Raw genomic sequence first — 23,342 nt, 5'->3', positions numbered from 1 at the left:
CCTTTCAGTACACCCCCTCACCCTCCCACACACCGCCTCATCTGCCAGCAGTCCCACATCCAACCGCCACAGCGGGCGTTGGTCCCTCTCCTCTCCCAACTCCAGTTCCACCCAGTGCGGGGCGTGATCTGAAATGGCTACGGCCGAATACTCCGTTCCCTCCACTTTCGGGATCAGCGCCCTGCCCAGAACAAAAAAATCTATCCGGGAGTGGGCTTTGTGCACGTGGGAGAAAAAAGAAAATTCCCTGGCCTCTGGCCTGGCAAACCTCCACGGGTCCCCCCCCCCCCCCCCCCCAAATCTGATCCATAAACCCCCTAAGCACCTTGGCCGCAGCCGGCCTCTTTCCGGTCCGAGATCTGGAGCGAACCAGTGCTGGGTCCAACACCGTATTAAAATCCCCACCCATTATCAAGCTTCCTACCTCCAGGTCCGGAATGCGCCCCAATATGCGCTTCATGAATCTGGCATCATCCCAGTTCGGGGCATATACATTTACCAATACCACCCACGTCCCCTGCAACTTACCGCTAACCATCACGTATCGACCTCTATTGTCCACTACGATATTCTTGGCCTCAAACGACACCCTCTTCCCCATCAATATTGCCACCCCTCTGTTCTTTGAATCCAGCCCCGAATGGAATACCTGTCCTACCCATCCCTTTCTTAACCTGACCTGATCCGCCACCTTCAAGTGTGTCTCCTGGAGCATGACCACGTCTGCCTTCAGTCCCTTTAAGTGCGCAAACACTCGGGCCCTCTTTACCGGCCCATTCAGGCCCCTCGCATTCCACGTTATCAGCCGGATTGGGGGGCCTCCCCCCCCCCCCCCCCCCCCCCCTCCCTCCCCCTGCTGATTAGCCATCTCCTTTTCTAGGCCAGTCCCGTGCCCGCGCCGCCCTCACCCTCCAGTCCCCCAGCCGGGAGACCCCCGCCCCGACCACCTCTTCTGTGTCCCATTCCCCTTCGGCCAGTGCAGCAGCGACTCTATTCTCCCCCCCCCCCCGCTAGACCCGTGTCTAGCTGTTTTGCTCCCCCCATAGCACTCCCATAAGTCAGCTGACTCCTGCTGACCCCGGCTTCCCCCGCCGTCCCATTGTCCTCCCCATGTGGGAATCTCCCAATCAGTGTGCGCTCCTCCATTCCCCCCCCCCCCGGTCCTTCCCTAGCACAGGAAAAAGCCCACGTTTTCCTAAGCCTGCCCCGCCCCCTCTGGCGCAGCTCCTGTTGCGGCCTTGTCTCATTTTCCCCATCCCCGAGCCTCCTCTCCCTCCAGCACCAGCGCCCACCGTCTCGTACAGATTTCTCACCCGGTCCCTTTCCCCATCCATCCCCCAACCCGTGGAACATTTCCTGCGCGTGATTAACACCCTATGTACAACAAACATCAAACACCCCCCCCCCCCCCCGGGTATATTCGGATCTCCGCATTCTCCCAGCTGCTGCTCCGCTCTTTCTTGGCTCATTTCAAGACCCTCTCTCTGTCCGTGAAACGGTGAAACCTCACCACAGTCGCCCTTGGCGGCTCATTAGCCTTGGGCCTCCTCGCCAGCACCCGGTGCGCCCCATCCAGCTCCAAAGGCCTCAAAGGGGCCTGCGCGCCCATCATCGACTCGAGCATATTGTTCGCATATGCCCCGGCATCGGCCCCCTCCACTGCTTCAGGGAGACCCAGGATCCGAAGATTCTTTCTCTCGACCTGTTCTCCAGGTCTTCGAATCTTCCCGCCCACCTTTCGTGCAGCGCCTCGTGCGCCTCCACCCTCACCGCCAGGCCCAAGATCTCATCCTCGTTCTCATTAACTTTTTTCTGCACCTCCTGGATCTTTACCTCGTGGGCCTTCTGGGTCATCCCTAATCCTTCAATCGCCGACAGCATAGGCGCCAGCATTTCTTTCCGCAGCTCCTCAAAACAGCGCTTAATGAACTCTTGCAGCTCCGGCCCGCCTTCCACTTTATCTCCAGCCGCCGCCATCTTGTTTTTCTTCCCTCGCTTCTCCCGCTGCTCCAACGCCGCTTTTTTGGCCGTTTCACTTCTTGTTCGATCCATAAGCCATGAAGGGGGACCTCACTCTCCCCTTCCCACACGGAACGTCTTCAAAAAATCCCCGTTGGGGCTGTTCTCGAGAGCCCGAAAGTCCGTGATCGCGGGAGCTGCCGAATCGTGCGGCTTAGCTCCACATCGCCGCAATCGGAAGTCCGCTGATTGCTTTCTAAATCTATAACCATGACCATCAGTTAGGTAGCAATTCCCACAAACCCAAAACTGCTACCTGATGCATCCAGTAGATTCCACCCAGTCTGAATATCTTATTCTAATGCGCTACGTTGGAACGCAGCATGTCTCTCCTTCGCTCCACGTCCTAAAGTAAGTAAAGTCGTCATAGTCCCAGATGACCAAAGGCTGTTTTCCCCTTTTGTGGGGGGAGAGCTGATTGGTGGTAATTTAACCCGAGGATCACCACACCTCGGGCGAGGGGCAAGATTGAGAAGGTGAGGCCTTCATGAATAACCTCAGCCGGTACGGGAATTGAACCGGTGCTATTGGCCTTGCTCTGCATCACGAGCCAGCTGTCCAGCCACCTGAGCATACTGCACATCCACCTCCTTGATAACAAGCAACAATGAAAATTTGTTTTATTCCCCTCTCACCCACACAAGAACAGACTTGGGGGGGGGGCGGGGGAGGGAATACTTTCAGATTAGTTACCTTACTTCCATAACATGACCTCCAATCCTCATGCCATTCAGAATTGATATGATCGCAGACTACTGTGCACGCCAAAGAGCTACGATCAATCGGTGACGTTATTCAATGACTTCTGATGTTCCTACTTCCAATATTTTGAACAAATGCTGAGCGGTAACGAGGTCGAAGGGATAATCATAGAATCATAGAATTTACTGTGCAGAAGGGGGCCATTGAGCCCATCGAGTCTGCACCGGCCCCTGGCAAGAGCACCCATCTCCACCCTATCCCCGTAACCCCACCTTTTTGGACACAAAGGGCAATTTATCATGGCCAATCCACCTAAACACATCGTTGGACTGTGGGAGGAAACCGAAGCACCCGGAGGAAACCCACGCAGACACGGGGAGAACGTGCAGACTCCGCACAGACAGTGACCCAAGCCGGAATCGAACACAGGAGCTGTTTAGCACAGGGCTAAATCGCTGGCTTTGAAAGCAGATCAAGGCAGGCCAGCAGCACGGTTCAATTCCCGTACCAGCCTCCCCGAACAGGCGCCGGAATGTGGCGACTAGGGGCTTTTCACAGTAACTTCATTTGAAGCCTACTTGTGACAATAAGCGATTTTCATTTCATTTTCAATTCACATGGGACCCTGGAGCTGTGAAGCAACATTGTGCTACCATGCCCCCCTTATGAAGTGTAAAGTGAGCAATGTTGATCGGCAACATGTTCAATACGGTTTCCGTTCCACAAGCCCGTATACCCCCCCCCCCCCCCCCCCCCCCCGCGCCAATCAACCTTCAGCCCCCATATCCACTCAGACTTCAACAACTCTTAGTATTCATCTTATCCATTAACAGAAATTCACATGTCAAGAATGTTCGATCCTGACCATACCCGCCACACACTTGTCAAAATACTTGGGGGACAACGATAATTGAAATATACGGTGGGGAGGTGGTGGCATTGTGATAATGTCACTCGACAAGTAATCCAGAGGCTCAGGCTAAAGCTATGGGGACACAAGTTCAAATCCCTCTATGGCATATGGTGGAATTTGTTCAGCATTAAAAAACTAGCCTCAGTAATGGCGACCATGAAACCACTGTCAATTGTTGTAAAAACATATCTGGTTCACTTATGTCTTTTGGGAAGGAAGTCTGTTGCCCTTCGCCTGGCCTACAATGTGAATCCAGACCCACAGCAATGTATCTTAACTGTCTTCTGAAATGGCCAAGGAAGCCACTCAGACCTCCCAAGCTGCCAAGTCTAAAAGGAATGAAACCAGACAGACCATATGGCATCTGCCTAGGCACCGGAAACTACAATGACAAAGTCAGTCTGGTTGACCCCAAAAGTCCTCTTTACTAGCATGTAATTGTTTGGGCCAAAATTGGGAGAGCTGTCCCACAGACTAGTCCCCCAGCCCGACAGTTGTACTCATGGAATCATACCTTACAGACAATGTCCCAAACATCACCATCCCTGGTATGTCCTGACCCAACAGACAGGACAAATCCACCAGAGGTACACAGTCAGGAGGGAGTTGACCTATAAGTTCGCAACTTTGACTCCAGACTCTGCAAGTCTCATGGCATCAGGTCAACAAGGAAACCTGATTACTGCCACCCCAGTGCTCCCCCCGACCCTCTCTCTCCCTGCCCCCACTAATGGTGAATCACTACTCGACCACATTGAACAACAAGTGCAAGAAGCACTGAGGGTGTCAAGGGCACAGAAAGTACTCCGGGTGGGGGCTACAATGTACATCACCAAGACTGGCTCAGCAGCACCACTACTGACCCAATTGACAGAGTACTAAATGACATAGCATGCAGCAAGTTGTGAGGGAACTCGCCAATCTATGCCCCAGATGAGTCTGTCCATAACAGTATTGGTAGGAATGACCACCAAACAATCCTTGCGGAGATGAAGTCCCACCTTCATATTGAGGATACCCACTGTGTTAAATGGGATTAATTTCCAACAGATCTGGCAACTCAGGACTGGGCACCCATAAGACCTAGGAGCAGAATTAGGCCACTCGGCCCTTCGGGTCTGCTCCACCACTCGATCATGGCTGATTTTTCTCATCTCCATTCTCCTGCCTTCTCCCCATAACCCCTGATCCCCATATTAATCAAGAACCTATCTATCTCTGTCTTAAAGACACTCAGTGATTTGGCCTCCACAGCCTTCTGCAATAAAGAGTTCCACAGATTCACCACCCTCTGGCTCAAGAAATTCCTCCTCATCTCTGTTTTAAAGGATCGTCCCTTTAGTCTGAGATTGTGTCCTCTGGTTCTAGTTTTCCCTATAAGTGGAAACATCCTCTCCACGTCCACTCTGTCCAGGCCTCGCGGTATCCTGTAAGTTTCAATAAGATCCCCCCCTCATCCTTCTAAACTCAAGGAGATTCCCCCCTCATCCTTCTAAACTCAAGGAGATTCCCCCCTCATCCTTCTAAACTCCTGAGACGCTGTGTGCCATCAGCAGCAACAGAATTGTATTCAACCACAATCCCTAACTTCATGACTCAGCATACCCCCACTCTACTATGAAGCTTGGGAATCGATCATAGTTCAATAAAGAGTGCAGGAGGGCATGCCGGGGAGCTCCGGCGGCAGCCATGGAGTGACTGGTCGCACATTTGGCAGCTCCCGCTCAAGGCAAATTTTTCAGACCTTTTCCCCGCTCGTAGGGAGGACGTTTTCATGCAAAAAGGTGTTGGACTGATTGGAGAAAGCCCGACTCCACTGGTGTGGCCGGTGGATGGATACACGGACCAGAAGTGGGTCGAAAGGAAAGATGTAGTTGGGGCAGGAGAATCTTCATGCGCCACAGGCCAAGATGGCGGAGCAACTGGTGGACATCTTGACTGAGAAGTTCTGCCGGCAGAGGAGGGAAGCCCAGGAGGACCTAGCCAGGGCGGTAGAGCCACTGAAAGCGGGAATTGGCCGTGTGGAACAGAGGCTGGAGTCCCAGGGCCAGGCAATTTGGAACATGGATGAGACGCTGGGGGAGCACAAGAAGCAGCTCGCCTTGTAGGTGGCCGAGATGGGTGTGATACGGGAGACCCAAAAGCGGTTTCTCCCAAAAGGAGAAGGATGGGAGACCTGGAGAGTCACTCCAGGAGACCGAATTTTCCGAATCCTGGGGCGGCCTGAAGGCACTGAGGGAGCGGACGCCGGCACGTTTGCAGCTAAGGTGCTGGAGAAGTTAATGGGGGAGGTTGACCGAGCGCACAGGGCGCTGATGAGGAAGCTGCAGGCGGATGAGCCGCCAAGGGTGGTGGTGCGGCTCCACCGATTACTCAAGGAGAAGATATTGAGATTGGCGAGGCAGATGAGGAGGTGCACCTGAAAAGGGAACAAGTTGTGGGTGTACCAGGACCTGGGTGTGGACCTGGCAAAGAGGGGGGCTGTGTTTAACCGGATTACGGCTGCCGTCTTTAAAATGGGGGTGAAGTTTGGGATGTTGTACCCGCCCTAGGTGATCTTTCACACCCAAGAACATTATTTTGGAACGCCGGAGGAGGCGTTGGAATTTTTGAGGGACAATGGACTGACAGGAGAAGGAGGACACAACTTTGTGGGAGGTGTGAGGACGTGTTTGATTTTCTTGTCTTCACTTTTGATGGTTGTTGGAGAACTTTTCTCCTTTGACATGTTTTGTTGGGTTTGGTGGTGGGATGCTTGGGGACCATCAAGGATGAGTCCACCTTTTTTCTGTTTTTGTTGTTGTTTGTTACATGGAGATGTGCGGGTGAGGTGGGGGAACCGGCGAGGGAAGAAGGAGGCTCAGAGGCCTTGGACGGGGTCTGCCAAGCTCGCTGGGAGGGCTAGCTAACGGGGGAGCAGTAGGCGGTGGCCAGGTGGTTGGTTAGCGGAGGGGGATGGGGTTGTTTTGTTTGGGGGAGGGGGTGTGGGAAGGGAGGGGGGCTGCTGTGGCGCAGAATGAAAAGGAGTGATGACGGTGGGCATCCGGGGATGGGCCTGGAGGGTCGCGTGACACGGGACGGGAACTGGCCCAAAGTGATATAGTTCATCGGCAGGGGAGAGGGGCCAGATGCCCCCTGACGAGGCTGGTCATGTGGAATGTGAAAGGGCTGAATGGGCCAGTCACATGTGCTCGCGCACCTGAGGAATCTGAAGGCGGCCGTGGCTTTTTTTTTTTTTACAAGAGATGCATCTAAAGGTCGGGGGTCAGGCAAGGCTGAGCAAAGGATGGGTAGGGCAGGTATTTCATTTGGGGTTGGACATGAAGATGAGGGGCGTGGCGGTGCTGGTAAACTCTGGGATTGCGTTCGAGGTGGGGAACATTGTGGCAGATTCGGGGGGTTGGAGTGGATGCCGGTGGTTTTGGCCCAAACTTGGCCGACTTGGAGTTTATGAGGTGGGTGCTGGGGAGGATTCCTGATCTGGATCACCGCCAGTTGATCATGGGGGCAGATGGAAGCGGCCTCATAAGAGACCGCGTTTTGTGGCATTGTTGACGGTGCCTCTGCCATTCTCGCCGACCAGATACTTCATAAGTCCAGTGGTGGTGGCGGCCTTGAGGGTAGGGGGGCAGTGGCAGCAGCCTCTGAGGCTGGGAGGTGCCTCGGTGTGAGCACCGATCTTTGACAACCACAGGTTTGCACCAAGGGGGGTGGGGGGGGGGGGCGGGGTTGGGCGCGAGGTTTCGGGGGTGGCGACAGGCAGGGATTGAGCGGTTTGAGGACCTGCTTGTAGAGGGCAGCTTTACGAATGTGGAGGACCTGGAGGAGGAATACGAGTTGCCCAGCGGGGATGGGTTAGATACTTACAGGTGCGGGATTTTGTGAGGAAGCAGGTGCCGGCCTTTGGGTTGCAGGATAAGGTGCTGTCAAGGGAGGGAGTGGGTGAGGGGAAGGTGTCTGAGCTAATGGACTGGGAGGGAGCCCCGATAGGAGAAGTCAAATGGAAGTGAGAGGAGGAGCTGGGTGGGGCAGCTGGAGGCTGGATGTGGGGGGGGGGGAAGCCCTGAGGAGGGTGAATGCGTCCTCGTCGTCTACAAGACTTAGACAGTTCAAAGTAGTTCACAGGGCGCCTATGGCGGTGATTAGGATGAGTAGGCTTTTTGAGGGGGTAGAGGTTAGGTGTGGGCGGCACGAGGAGGTGGAAGCCATTCATCAACTTCTTTATGATAATACCACAGACAGGACGTGGGGAGGGAAAGGGCAGGTTTGTCCTTGCTCTTATTTGTGTGTTTGCTGTTTATATAAATGCCTTAATAAAAATAGTTTTAAAAAAAGGACGGCATACCTGGAGGAGCACCTGCCATATTTAAAAATGATGTGTCAACCCGGTGAAGCAACAACACAGCACTACCTCCTTGCCAAACAGCGGAAGCAGCGTGCAGTAGACAGAGCCAAGTGATCCCACAACCGGCGAATCAGATCTAACCTCTGTTGTCATAGATTATCATAGAATTTACAGTGCAGAAGGAGGCCATTCGGCCCATCGAGTCTGCACCGGCTTGTGGAAAGAGCACCCTACCCAAGGTCAACACCTCCACCCAATCCCCACAACCCAGGAACCCCAACCAACACTTAAGGGCAATTTTGGACACTAAGGGCAATTTATCATGGCCAATCCACCTAACGTGCACATCTTTGGACTGTGGGAGGAAACTGGAGCACCCGGAGGAAACCCACGCACACACGGGGAGGACGTGCAGACTCCGCACAGACAGTGACCCAAGCCGGGAATCGACCCTGGGACCCTGGAGCTGTGAAGCAATTGTGCTATCCACAATGCTACCGTGCTGCCACATCTAGTCATGAATGGTGGTGGACGAGGGCAGCACGGTGGGGCAGTGGTGAGGCACTGCAGCCTCACGGCGCCGAGGTCCCAGGTTCGATCCCGGCTCTGGGTCACTGTCTGTGTGGAATTTGCACATTCTCCCCATGTTTGTGTGGGTTCCGCCCCCCACAACCCAAAAGATGTGCAGGGCAGGTGGATTGGCCACGCTAAATTGCTCCGTAATTGGAAAAAATGAATTGGGTACTCTAAATTCTTTTTAAAAAATGAATGGTGGTGGACAATTAAACAACTGACTGGCGGAGGAGGAGGCACCAAAGATAGGCCCATCTTCAATGATGGGTTGCCCTTCAAGGCTGGAGCATCAGCCAGACATGCCAAGTGGATGATCCAGGTCAGCCTCCTCCTGAGGATCCAGAACTGGTCATGCCCCAGCCAAGCACAGTGAAAGCACTGAAATCTATCCAGCAACGTGAAAAATTGCCCAGGTATGTCCTGGCCACAAAAGGCAGGAACTCCAACACGGGTAATTATTGCCCATCAGTCTCCTCTTAAATCATCAGCAAAATGATGGAAAGTGTCATTGACGGCGCTGTCAAGCAGCATTTACTCATCAATAACCTGCTCACTGATGCTCAGTTTGGATTCCACCAGGATTACGCAACCCTTGCTCTCATCACAGCCTTGATCCAAATATCATCAAAAGGAGAGACACTCCAGAGGAGAGGTGAGAGTGACTGCTCTTGGCATCACGGCAGCATCAAGTGCGGCACCCAGCAACCCTCGCTAAAGTGAAGTCAAATGAGAAATGGAGGAAAGGTCTCCACTGATTGGAGCCAATCCCTAGCACAAAAAGATGATTGTTGGGAGTCGATTATCTCACTCCGGAGAGGTCACTGCGTGAGTTTCTCAGGTTCGCGTGCTCGGCCCAACCATCTTCAGCTGCAACGCCAATGATCTTACATCCATCATAAGGTCAGAAGCCGGGATGTTTTCTGATGATGGCACAATGTTCAGGACCATTCACGACTCTTCAGATACTGAAGCTGTCTGTGTCCATAATGGGGAGATTCAGCAATGGTCATGCCACTGAATAGGACCATAGAAATGATAAAACACTGAAGGAGACCATTCAGCCAACCTTGTCCATGCCAACCCAAAGACACCCAGGTACCTTTCCTAATCCCACCTTCCGGCACATGGCCCGTAGCCCTGCAGCTTACAGCATTCAAGGTGTAGATCTAGGTACCTTTCAAAAGAGTTTATGGTCTCTGCCCCCACCAACTCGGGCAGCTTAAAAGGTTTTTCCTCGTGTGTCCTCTAATCTTTCTGCCACTTATCTTGAATATATGACCTCTGGTTTTCGAACCCTCTGCCAAGTGAAACAGGTTCCTCATGCCTAATCTATCTCTACCCCTCACAATGTTGTATACCTCAATCATGTACCCCTTAGCCTCCTCTGTTCCAAGGAAAACGACCCCAGCCTCTCCAATCTCTCCTCGTAGCTACAATTACATCCATCCTATAAATTGGTTACCAGAACTGCGCACAATACTCCAGTTTTGCCCTCACACCGTTTATACGGTTCCATCATTATATCCCTACTTATGTAACCTCTACGTCTGCCAATGAAGGAGAGCATTCCATATGCCTTTACAAACCTTATGTACCTGTATTGCTACTTTTGGGGACCTGTGAAGTTGCACGCAAAAATCGTTCACTTCATCTATCCCTCTCAGTATATTTCTGTTTATTGTGTCTTCCCTTTTACTGTTTGACCTCCCTGTTTCTCGTGTCTGAATCCATGCTAGTCATTTCCTGTTGACAAATTTCTCGATCTCTGCCTCGGTATCTCCCCTGAATGTGGAAAGTGACTGTTAATTTCTTTGTGATACATTTGTAACTGAGATTCTGTGAACAGAAGGGGAAGCAAGAGTTTCTGTCGTCACCTCAGTGTTTTGGGTTAGCGAAAATGACGGAGCTACAACTCCTGTGTAGCATTGTTTGTGAGGTGACTTGGCCATGGAGCATGATTCTTCAATCTCCAAAATCCCAGGTTACCCTGTTGGTGTTAAATTCAATATAATACCACTGCATTGTCAACTTGGCTCTGTGGGCAGAACATAGCCCTCTGCCAAGGTTTGTGGTTCAAACCCCATGCCAGGACTTCACATAATTGAGGCTAACATTTCCACATTGTACTGAAGGAGTGCTGTAACATTTTGCCTTTTGGATTGAAGATTAAGTTGACCATCTGTATGTTCATGGCAAAGAGTTTGTGGTGAATGTAAATACAGTTAATTCACCAGTTATGTTCTATGTTATTAACCCTGTGGGTTTTATCTGTGATCCATTGTATGGCTTCACCCACAGGGGGAGATGTTGGAGCATGTACGGGCTCAGCCCATGGCTCCGCCCCTTTGAAGGAGTATAAGAGTAGCTGGCCTGTTGGGACTGTCCTCAGTATGTACCAGTCGCAGGCAGGCAAAGTTGATAGTTAATTAAAACCACTGTTTTACTCCGACACGAGTCCTTGAGTGAATTGATGGTCGCATCAGAGTTTTTCCAGTGACCTTCGACCCCTAATCAAATCAACTGGTAAAGCTTGAACAGTATCTAACATTTAACCTCAATAGTTTCTCTGAGGTCTTGTGGCTCAGTGACCCTGCCTCTGAGCCAGAAGCTTTGGGCTCGAGTCCCACCCCAGGACAATGGTCAAGGAAGGTGCATTTATAACCTGGCCAAACAGGTTGATTATCAGCCTGGAAATTCTTCCAATACCCGCTAATGGCAGGCGTTAAGAGCAGGAGAGATTCCTGGTCAGCCATGTGACGGAAAGAAACTGGAGTCTTTGCCGACACGATCCCTAGCTCCAGCCTACAACATCGATGTGAAAGTACGTGTTGAAACAGCAACTGGGACTCCAGGTGACCTGTAAGATGCCATCCCCAACAATAATTTCTAAAACTTTGAAACACCGTTGCTGTCTTGCGTTTATAATAGGTGCATTTGAAACATTTTAACTTTGCTTTTAGCTTTCTCACCATATCTTTCATTCCAGGTGGCTGTCGTATCTTCTGCTCCTTGTTATTGACTTGGTTATTTGTCTGGTGGCATTCCTAGGTCTGGCCAAACGATCCAGGTGGCTCCTCACAATGTGAGTACCATATTAAGTATTATATTATAGAATGCAGGATGTATTACAGAGCAATGTATCTGAAGGAACCACATTTTGGTGAAAGGCCACTTTTATATTTAAAAAAAAATACTCCTGGCTTCAAACTGATGCTGTCTTGTCAGGGGCTCCACTTCAAAGATGAAAATAAACGACAGCTTCCCTTTTCACTCACTTGCGCTCTGAGTCAGTTTTTACTGGGTGCCCGCAGGCAGTTTGATGCATGATCAATTATTGCGAAAGCCAGATTAGTGAATAATCGAAGGCTTTATTAGACAAGATGTGTCCCCCAGCAGCTCGTAACAGAAAATGGCTGCAGCCGGGGGTGAACACCTCTTTATACCGTCCACTGGGCGGAGCCAGCAGACAGGGATTTACCCACGTATCTCTAATACAGTAGTACCTCCAAGACAGGTACCGTAATACATATAATACAGTCTAACACATTCACCCCCTATTGAAAAATAATGTCCGGCGGGGGTGGTGGCAAAGCCTTTAACAGTAACAATAACAACCACAGTAACAATTACAACGAAGAAATCAATCGATCGGGGGGCCTTGATGGTCCTCTGCGACGGTCGCAGTCTCGGTGGTGATGCAGGCGCCGACTCGGGCATTTTCGACTCCGGGAGCGTGCCGTCCTCTGCTTCGTTACCTCTGGGTGGAACCAGTGGGAGGATGGATCCTCCTGGGTTGGGGGCTGCGGTGAGGTGCGCTGGTGGGGAAGTGGGTAGAGCAGAGAAGAATGATTCGGGTGGGGGGGGTTGGTGAGGGGGCCGTGGGTGCCAGATCCCGGAGGGAGACCGTGTCCTGGCATTCGTCGGGGCGTGCCATGTAGGCGTACTGCGGGTTAGCATGAAGAAGGTGGACCCTCTCAACCGACGGGTCAGACTTATGGGTCCGCGCATGTCTCTGGAGCAGGACGGGTCCAGGAGTTGCCAGCCATGTTGGGAGTGATGTCCCGGAGGTGGACTTCCTGGGAAAAACAAGAAGACGTTCATGGGGGGTTTCATTAGTTGTGGTACACAGGAGTGACCGTATGGAATGGAGTGCATCGGGGAGGACCTCCTGCCAGCGGGAGACCGGGAAATTTCTAGAACGTAGGGCCAGCAGAACGGCCTTCCAGACTATCCTGTTCTCCCTCTCCACCTGCCCGTTTCCCCGGGGGTTGTAGCTGGTCGTCCTGCTTGAGGCAATGCCCTTGCTGAGCAGGAATTGACGCAGCTCGTCACACATAACGGAGGACCCCCTATCGCTGTGTACGTAGGTGGGGAAACCGAACAGTGTGAATATACTGTGGAGGCGTTTAATGACGGTGGCAGCAGTCATGTCGGGACAGGGGATGGTGAAGGGGAACCCGGGAGAACTCATCGACCATGTTCAGAAAGTACGTGTTGCGGTCGGTGGAGGGAAGGGGCCATTTGAAGTCCATACTGAGGCGCTCAAAGGGACGGGAGGCCTTCACCAGGTGTGCTTTATCTGGCCAGTAGAACTGCGGCTTGCACTCTGCACAGACTTGGCAGTTTCTGGTGACGGTCCTGACCTCATCTATGGAGTAGGGCAGGTTGTGGGTTTTGATGAAATGGAAGAACCGGGTGACCCCTGGGTGGCAGAGGTCATCGTGTAGGGTCCTGAGTCGGTCCACTTCTGCGCTGGCACATGTACCGCAGGGTAGGGCGTCAGGAGGCTCGTTGAGCTTCCCAGGACGATACAAGATCTCATCATTGTAGGTGGAGAGCTCGATCCTCCACCTCAGGATCTTATCGTTTTTTATCTTGCCCCGCTGCGTATTACTAAACATGAAGGCAACCAACCGTTGGTCAGTGAGGAACATGAATCTCCTGCCGGCCAGGTAATGCCTCCAATGCCGCACAGCTTCTACAATGGCCTGGGCCTCTTTTTCGACAGAGGAGTGACGGATTTCAGAGGCATGGAGGGTGCAGGAAAAGAAGGCCACCGGCCTGCCCTACTTGTTGAGGGTGGCCGCCAGAGCTACGTCCGATGCGTCGCTCTCGACCTGGAAGGGGAGGTACTCATCGACAGTGTGCATCGTAGCTTTTGCGAAGTCCGCCTTGATGCGGTTGAAGGCCTGGCGGGCCTCAGCCGACAGGGGAAAACTGTGGATTGGATTAGTGGGCGGGCCTTGTCCGCGTAATTGGGGACCCACTGGGCGTAATAAGAGAAAAACTCCAGGCATCGTTTCAGGGCCTTGGGGCAGTGGGGAAGAGGGAACTCCATAAGGGGGCGCATGGGGTCGGGCCCTATTACTCCATTCTGCACTACGTAGCCAAGGATGGCTAGGCAATCAGTGCTGAACATGCATTTCTCCTTGTTATAAGTGAGAGTAAGGAGTTTGGCGGTATGGAGGAATTTGAGGAGGTTGGCGTCGTGGTCCTGCTGATCATGGCCGCAGATAGTGATGTTATCTAGGTACGGGAAGGTGGCCTGCAATCCGTACCGGTCAACCATTCGGTCCATCTCCTATTGGACCACCGAGACCCCATTAGTGACACCGAAGGGGACCCTAAGGAAGTGAAAGAGCCGGCCATCTGTTTTGAAAGCAGTGTATTGGCGGTCGTCCGGGCAGATGGGGAGCTGGTGGTAGGCAGACTTTAGGTCCATTGTGGAGAAGACCCGGTACTGTGCAATCTGATTGACCATATCAGACATGCGTGGGAGGGGGTACGTGTCGAGCTGCGTGTACCGGTTGATGGTCTGACTAGTCAATGACCATCCTGTGCTTCTCCCCGGTCTTTACAACTACCACTTGGGCTCTCCAGGGGCTGTTGCTAGCCTCGATGATGCCTTCCTTCAGCAGCCATTGGACTTACGACCTAATGAAGGTCCTGTCCTGGATACTGTACTGTCTGCTCTTGGTAGCGATGGGTTTGCAATCCAGGGTGAGGTTCGCAAACAGGGAAGGAGGGTCGACCTTAAGGGTCGTGAGGCCGCAGACGGTGAGGGGGGTATGGATCCGCCAAATTTAAAAGTCAGGCTCTGGAGGTGGCACTGGAAGTCCAGGCCCAGGAGTGCGGAAGCGCAGAGGTGGGGGAGGACATAGAGCCGGAAGTTGTTAAACTCTACGCCCTGGATAGTGAGGTTCACAATGCAGTATCCCCGGATTTCCACAGAATGGTATCCGGAGGCCAGGGAGACTTTCTGCTTAACGGGGGGGTACCATGAGGGAGCAGCACCTTACCGTGGTGGGGTGAACAAAGCTCTCCGTGCTCCCGGAGTCGAAAAGGCAGGACGTCTTGTGCACGTTGAGTTCCACCGTCGTCACGGTCGTGAGGTTCCGTGGCCGAGACTGGTCCAGAATAATGGAGGCGAGATGCGGCAGATGCTCGGAGGCCCCGGGTTGAACAGCGGTGAAGGAAGTCTCAGCAGGCGATAAACGGCCAGTCGGGTCGGGGTCCTGCGGCGCCTTCCAAGATGGCCACCCCCATGGGTCGCACATGGCAGTCGGAGTCCAAGATGGTGGCGCCCATGGGCCGCACATGGCTTTCGAGGGGGAGAATGGCGGCGGGACCGGGTCACCCGTGGGGTGTGCGGTGGTGGCGGCGGCCGACCGGGCCTGGCATACCGCCACAAAGTGCCCCTTCTTACCGCATCCTATGCACGTCGCTGATCGGGCCGGGCAGCGTTGCTGGGGGTGTTTGGTCTGCCCACAAAAGTAGCATCTGGGCCCACCGGGGTTGACCGACTGCCACGCGGCGCAGGCTTGCGGTGAATTGGAGGATGAGGTCGGGTAGGAAGCAGGTGGGATCCACGCTGTCCATGGGGGTGCCGCGCTGCCGGGGGCATACGCCTAGGCGTTACGGGAGGCCAACTCTAAAGAGTTTGCGAGTTTCCTATCCTCAAGATCTAGTGTATCTCCTTCGAACAGCCGCTGGCGGATCTGTGTGGACAGCATGCCTGTGACGAAGACGTCCCGAATTAAGAGTTCAGTGCGCTCGTTAGCCGAAACTTCCCAACAGTTGCAGTTCCTACCGAGGGCTAGCAGGGTGCGGTAGAAGTCATCCAGGGGTTCCCCCGGGATTTGGCGTCTGGTGGCCAGAAGATGTCTAGCATATGCTTGGGTTCACCGGGCGAATATAATGCCCTTTCAGCAGTGCCACAGCTTCAGTGTAGTTAGGCGAGTCCCTGATGAGTGGAAACATTTCGGGTCTCACCCTCGAGTAGAGGATCTGTAACTTTTGGTCCTCCGTGGGTGGGTCTGTGGATGTCCTGATGTAGCTCTGGAAGCAAGCCAGCCAGTGATCAAAGGTGGCCGAAGCGTTTGCCGTGTGGGGGCTCAGTTGCAGATGGTCCGGCTTGATGCGGAGCTCCATCTTTCAATATCTTGTCTCATAAATTGATGCACGATCAATTATTGCGAAAGCGAGATTAGAGAATAATCGAAGGCTTTATTAGACAAGATGTGTCCCCCAGCAGCTCGTAACAGAAAATGGCTGCAGCCGGGGATGAACATCGCTTTATACCGTCCACTGGGCGGAGCCAGCAGACAGGGATTTACCCACGTATCTCTAATACAGTAGTACCTCCAACACAGGTACCGTAATACAGTTGTGATGAACTCTTGATAACCTTAACGGGGTGGATGCTGAAAAGGATATTTCTCCTTGTGGGAGAGACCGAAACGAGGGGCCACCATTTTAAAAATAAGGTGCCTCCCATTTAAGATGGAGCTGTGAAGGAATATTTTCTGAGGGTTGTGAGTCGATGGAACTCTCTTCACCAGAGAACAGTGGAGGCAGGGTCAGTGAATATTTTCAAGGCAGGGGTAGATAGATTTTTGACTAACAAGGTTATCGGGGTTGGCGGATCTTATTGAATCGTAGAGCAGAGTTGAGGGGCCAAATGGCCTACTCCTCCTAATTCTTATGTTTGTTTGTTCAGTTGAGAACAGTCAAGAAAAATACATTAAAGTCATCTGCATTTGTTTGCTGAAATACTTTACATGTTACATCTTTGAAAAATAGTGCTCAGCATGGCTCCAGCAAAGTGTTGGTGAATTGCTGAATTAACCAGTTTAATTGGGGCAGTGGGGCATGTAATTGACTGGCTAAGTGCCAGTTTCATGGCCTTTTAACCCTGTTTTTCACCAGGTTTATCAAATTACTCTATTAACGCTGAGAACTAATTTAAAAAGTTTTGTTTAGGAAGTGTGAAGAATGAGGATAATCCCTTAAATTGCTGGGATTGGGTTAAAGGGATCAGAACTGTTTTTAAACGTTACCTTGAAAAATATTTTTCAAATGAAATCTACTGGGCAAAATGAAAAAGTTATATTATATGAAGTAATTTTTGTTGGAATTTCTTTCTCTAATGAACCCATGGAATCATCATCGTCTCTTCCACTGCCTCCAGGGGTATGAGGCAGACAGAGCACACATACTCACTTGGCAAGGAAGTTCCTGGAACAGGTTGCTAGTCTGTCACCACTCAACCTCTTTCCGAGGGTGGGACTTGAACCTGGAGCCACTGGCTCAGAGGCAGGGATACTACACACTACGCCACTAGACCTCCCAACCTATGGAATGCTATGACATAAATATAGTAAGTTTTTGCATGACAACCTCATGCTTGTTGCCCTGAGAGATGAAAAAATAAATATTGTAGAAATACTAGAAAACCAATGTGAAAATTAATAGGAGAAAATGATGTGGAGCGCATGTCCAGTATTCCCCACCCACCATTTCAGTCCCTGTTACCAGCTGCACCAGTTGTCATTAATTTATAGTGTTCTATATATGGGCCCAAAATATTTTCCAAGTATCTTTCACTTTAATATTGACAGTGATGGTTGTTCTGAGAAATAATATGACGTGTGCTTTCTTGTAAATGTAACCTCCTTGAAACAGCCTTATGCAGTTGGCCTTCCAATTGGCCATTATGCAGTTAATGCCTTCCAAATTGGGACTTGTTTTTTGGTGGGACATTGTCCCTAGTCAGGATCAACTTGATAATAACAAGGAGACTAAGTTTGCTGGCAATCTGAAATGAAAGTGGAAAATGGTCAGCGAAACGGGGGAGGGGTGGGGCACACACACTGAGGTACCCTCAATAACGACGTTTAGAGTGTAAACGGTAAAGAAGGCTTTATTAGACTAAGAACTATGCTAGAGCTGAGACATGTGCTGACTGCTGCACAGCCCATGAGGCAGCCCTTTATGTATGGCTCACAGATGGGCGGAGCCAGAGGCGGAGTCCCCAGGGTTCCAAGCCTGGTCTTAAAGGGGACATCACCTTACATGATGATAAGGCAGTAACCGTTCATCACACACACACACAGGTTATTGCATTCTGAACATGTCTTCTTCGAAAGAGCTTCTTATTTCAGAATCAGTTTGATTTGCTTGGTGATTATGCTGGGGAATAAGCTGATCTTCTCTCTTTACCTTCAGTGACAATTGTGGCACAGGGTACAATCCTCTGAGCTGTGTTCATATCCTGACAACGTGTGTCAAGTGAGTGAATTAGTTCTCCCTTCCCTCACACCCACCCTGTAATGAAACTGAAGTATTTGATTCCAAAATTCCTGGCATTTGGTGAGTCCAGAAATAAAGTTTTAATTCATTCTTAGGAGTGGCTCAGAAAAGTAGTCTCTCTTTACTCAGCGTAATGCTTATTGTTTCCACTCGATGGTAGCCATTGATTTTCTATCCTAATCTCTGACCAATTGCAGCTGTTATAAAATCTAATTACCAGTGTTTTAGTTAATAATTGATGTAACAGGAAAGCTTTGGATAATAGGGGCTGGTTTAGCACACTGGGCTAAATAGCTGGCTTTTAAAGCAGACCAAGGCAGGTCAGCAGCACGGTTCAATTCCCGTACCAGCCTCCCGAACAGGTGCCGGAATGTGGCGACTAGGGGCTTTTCACAGTAACTTCATTTGAAGCCTACTTGTGACAATAAGCGATTTTCATTTCATTTCATGATCACGGTCACTGGAGCATTTAAACGTTTACAGTCTAGTTTATATTTCTAATATCTAATTTGGAAATAATGGCAATGCAAGACGTTAGCTAAAATTGTGCACCTTACTGAATTTTTTTTCATTATTCATGGGATGTGGCATCGCTGGCTTTGCCAGCATTTACTGCCCATCCCTAATTGCCCTTGAGAAGGTGGTGATAAGCTGTTTGTGATTGTTTTCTTGGGAACAAACCTGTACTCCCCTGCAGGTTGTTTCTCCGACAGAGAATAGTGTACAATCATTCAAATGCACTAATTAGCTTCGGCTATACTGTAATGAGTGTTGTGCGAAGCAAAATCTCTCTCTCCCCTTTCTGCTCAACCCCTTGTCCTCTTCTCGTGTCCCATTTTAGTTTTCCAGATAAAAAAGTTCCAGATCAGTTGGAACAGGTCAAATACAATTGTTGCAAATCACCCTTTATCATATGTTGATTTTTTAAAAATTCGTTCATGGGACGTGGGTGTCGCAGGCTCTGCCAGCATTTATTGTCCATCCCTAATTGCCCTTGAAGGGGCAGTTAAGAGTTAGCCACATTGCTGTGGGTCTGGAGTCACATGTAGGCCACACCGGGTAAGGACAACAGATTTCCTTCCCTGAAGGACATTAGTGAACCAGATAGGTTTTTCTGACAATCGACAATGGATTCATGGTCCTCATTCGACTTATTAATTCCACATATTTTATTGAGTTTAAATTCCATCACCTGCCTTGGTGGGATTCGAACTTGGGTCGTCAGGTCATTATTCTGGGCCTCTGGATTACTAGTCCAGTGACAATATCACAATGCCACCGCCTCCCCTGAGAACAATGCCAGCAGGGCGGGTTCAATTCCCGTACCAGCCTCCCCGAACAGGCGCCGGAATGTGGCGACTAGGGGCTTTTCACAGTAACTTTATTTGAAGCCGACTTGTGTCAATAAGCGATTTTCATTTTTCATTTCATTTTAGGACAGAGATGAGGCGAAATTTCTTCTCTTGAGGGTTGTGCGAATTTGGAACTTCCTGCCTCAGAAGGCGGTGGAGGCTGGGTCATTAAATATTTTTAAAGTGGAAGATGGGAATGTGAAATTTGAAACACGAACAAATCATCCAGAACCTTTTTGAATGGCAGAGCAGGCTTGGATGGACCACTTCTGCTATTTTTTATGTTTGTATGTAATTAACTAATGAATTAGGTCAGAAAATGTGGAGGAGTCGGGACAAGTGGCAGAATGGAATAAAAGCAAATTACTGTAGATGCCGGAGTCTGAAACAGCAGAAAATGCTGGACAACCTTAGCAGGTCCGACAGCATCTGTGGAGAAAACGGAACTGTCGTTCCGAGTCTGGAGACTCTTTGTCAAAGAGGAAGAGAACTGGTATTGGGATGAGATTTATACTGTTGTGGCGGGGGGAGGGGAGGGCGCAGAGCAGTGGGGCTAGATAGAGGGGCGGGGGGGGTGGTGGAGCAGTGGGGCTGGATAGAGGGGTGGGGGGGTGGAGCAGTGGGGCTGGATAGAGGGGTGGGGGGGTGGAGCAGTGGGGCTGGATAGAGGGGCGGGAGGGGGGTGGAGCAGTGGGCTGGATAGAGGGGCGGGGGGGTGGGGCAGTGGGGCTGGATAGAGGGGCGGGATGGGGGTGGAGCAGTGGGCTGGATAGAGGGGTGGGGGGGTGGCGCATTGGGTCTGGATAGAGGGGTGGGGCAGTGGGGCTGGATAGAGGGGCGGGGGGTGGAGCAGTGGGGCTGGATAGAGGGGTGAGGGGTGGAGCGGTGGGGCTGGATAGGGGGGTGGAGCAATGGGGCGGGGTGGGGGGGTGGAGCAGTGGGGCTGGATAGAGGGGCGGGGGGGTGGAGCGGTGGGGCTGGATAGGGGGGGTGGAGCAATGGGGCTGGGTGGGGGGGTGGAGCAGTGGGGCTGGATAGAGGGGCGGGGGGGTGGAGCAGTGGGGCTGGATAGAGGGGCGGGGGGTGGGGCAGTGGGGCTGGATAGAGGGGCGGGAGGTGGAGCAGTGGGGCTGGATAGAGGGGCGGGGGGCGGAGCAGTGGGGCTGGATAGAGGGGTGGGGGGTGGAGCAGTGGGGCTGGATAGAGGGGCGGGGGGTGGAGCAGTGGGGCTGGATAGAGGGGCGGGGGGTGGAGCAGTGGGGCTGGATAGAGGGCCGGGGGTGTGGAGCAGTGGGGCTGGATAGAGGGGTGGGAGGGGGGTGGAGCAGTGGGGCTGGATAGAGGGGTGGGGGGGTGGAGCAGTGGGGCTGGATAGAGGGGTGGGGGGGTGGAGCAGTTGGGCTGGATAGAGGGGCGGGGGGGTTGGGGCAGTGGGGCTGGATAGAGGGGCGGGAGGGGGGTGGAGCAGTGGGCTGGATAGAGGGGCGGGGGGGTGGGGCAGTGGGGCTGGATAGAGGGGCGGGAGGGGGGTGAAGCAGTGGGCTGGATTGAGGGGTGGGGGGGTGGCGCATTGGGGCTGGATAGATGGGTGGGGGGGTGGGGCAGTGGGGCTGGATAGAGGGGTGGGGGGGTGGAGCAGTGAGGCTGGATAGAGGGGTGGGGGGGTGGAGCGGTGGGGCTGGATGGGGGGGGTGGAGCAATGGGGCTGGGTGGGGGGGGTGGAGCAGTGGGGCTGGATAGAGGGGCGGGGGGGTGGGGCAGTGGGGCTGGATAGAGGGGCGGGGGGGTGGGGCAGTGAGGCTGGTTAGAGGGGCGGGGGGGTGGGGCAGTGGGGCTGGATAGAGGGGTGGGGGGGTGGAGCAGTGGGGCTGGATAGAGGGGCGGGGGGTGGAGCAGTGGGGCTGGATAGAGGGGCGGGGGGTGGAGCAGTGGGACTGGATAGAGGGGCGGGGGGGTGGGGCAGTGGGGCTGGATAGAGGGGTGTGGGGGGTGAAGCAGTGGGGCTGGATAGAGGGGCGGGGGGTGGAGCAGTGGGACTGGATAGAGGGGCGGGGGGTGGAGCAGTGGGGCTGGATAGAGGGGCGGGGGGGTGGAGCAGTGGGACTGGATAGAGGGGCGGGGGGGTGCGGCAGTGGGGCTGGATAGAGGGGCGGGGGGGTGGAGCAGTGGGGCTGGATAGAGGGGCGGGAGGTGGAGCAGTGGGGCTGGATAGAGGGGCGGGGGGCGGAGCAGTGGGGCTGGATAGAGGGGTGGGGGGTGGAGCAGTGGGGCTGGATAGAGGGGCGGGGGGTGGAGCAGTGGGGCTGGATAGAGGGGCGGGGGTTGGAGCAGTGGGGCTGGATAGAGGGCCGGGGGTGTGGAGCAGTGGGGCTGGATAGAGGGGTGGGAGGGGGGTGGAGCAGTGGGGCTGGATAGAGGGGTGGGGGGGTGGAGCAGTGGGGCTGGATAGAGGGGTGGGGGGGTGGAGCAGTGGGGCTGGATAGAGGGGCGGGGGGGTTGGGGCAGTGGGGCTGGATAGAGGGGCGGGAGGGGGGTGGAGCAGTGGGCTGGATAGAGGGGCGGGGGGGTGGGGCAGTGGGGCTGGATAGAGGGGCGGGAGGGGGGTGAAGCAGTGGGCTGGATTGAGGGGTGGGGGGGTGGCGCATTGGGGCTGGATAGATGGGTGGGGGGTGGGGCAGTGGGGCTGGATAGAGGGGTGGGGGGGTGGAGCAGTGAGGCTGGATAGAGGGGTGGGGGGGTGGAGCGGTGGGGCTGGATAGGGGGGGTGGAGCAATGGGGCTGGGTGGGGGGGGGTGGAGCAGTGGGGCTGGATAGAGGGGCGGGGGGGTGGGGCAGTGGGGCTGGATAGAGGGGCGGGGGGGTGGGGCAGTGAGGCTGGTTAGAGGGGCGGGGGGGTGGGGCAGTGGGGCTGGATAGAGGGGTGGGGGGGGTGGAGCAGTGGGGCTTGATAGAGGGGCGGGGGGTGGAGCAGTGGGGCTGGATAGAGGGGCGGGGGGTGGAGCAGTGGGACTGGATAGAGGGGCGGGGGGGTGGGGCAGTGGGGCTGGATAGAGGGGTGTGGGGGGTGAAGCAGTGGGGCTGGATAGAGGGGCGGGGGGGTGGAGCAGTGGGACTGGATAGAGGGGCGGGGGGTGGAGCAGTGGGGCTGGATAGAGGGGCGGGGGGGTGGAGCAGTGGGACTGGATAGAGGGGCGGGGGGGTGCGGCAGTGGGGCTGGATAGAGGGGCGGGGGGGTGGAGCAGTGGGGCTGGATAGAGGGGCGGGGGGGTGGAGCAGTGGGGCTGGATAGAGGGGCGGGGGGTGGAGCAGTGGGGCTGGATAGGGGGGGGCGGTGGCGGTGGAGCAGTGGGGCTGGATAGAGAGTCAGCGATAGATGGAGATAGACAAAGATGTCATGGATAAAAAGACAAAGGGAGTGTAAATGATGGTGCTAATGACTAAGAAGAGTGCTGATCGTGGCACATTAAGCGATCAGAATGTGTTAATGGCAGAACAGAGTTAAGCAGTGTGTCAATGGACAACTGGGAAAAGGAACAGGTGGCCCGGGTGGGGTGGGGGAAGGGAGACAATGATGAGGGAAAAACAGATCGGTGGAAGGAATGAAAATAAATTGATAGAAATAAAAATGGGGTGAAGGTGGTGGAGCGTGTTCACAGTCTGAAATTGTTGAACTCGATGTGAAGTCCGGAAGGCTGTGACATGTCTAATCAGAAGATGAGGTGCGGTTCCTCCAGTTTGCGCTGGGCTTCAATGGAACATTGCAGCAGACCAAGGACAGACATATGGACGTGAGTGCTGAACAGTGAGTTAAAATGGCAAGCGACAGGAAGGCCTGGGCCCTGCTTGC

General features: G+C 53.4%; 1 protein-coding gene across 1 annotated transcript in view; it reads left to right on the top strand.

The window, feature by feature from the left end:
* ttyh2 (tweety family member 2) overlaps positions 1-23,342 on the top strand; it is a 200,081-nt gene that overhangs the window by 107,183 nt on the left and 69,556 nt on the right. The window contains exon 5 of the mRNA XM_072483435.1: positions 11,539-11,634. Within this exon, the coding sequence (XP_072339536.1) occupies positions 11,539-11,634 (96 nt within the window). The remainder of the gene's footprint in view (positions 1-11,538; positions 11,635-23,342) is intronic.

Source organism: Scyliorhinus torazame, chromosome 18 (assembly GCF_047496885.1).
Source record: "Scyliorhinus torazame isolate Kashiwa2021f chromosome 18, sScyTor2.1, whole genome shotgun sequence".
Lineage (NCBI taxonomy): Eukaryota > Metazoa > Chordata > Chondrichthyes > Carcharhiniformes > Scyliorhinidae > Scyliorhinus > Scyliorhinus torazame.
Note: the sequence above shows the minus strand (reverse complement) of the source record. Positions and strands in the feature narration are given on the sequence as shown.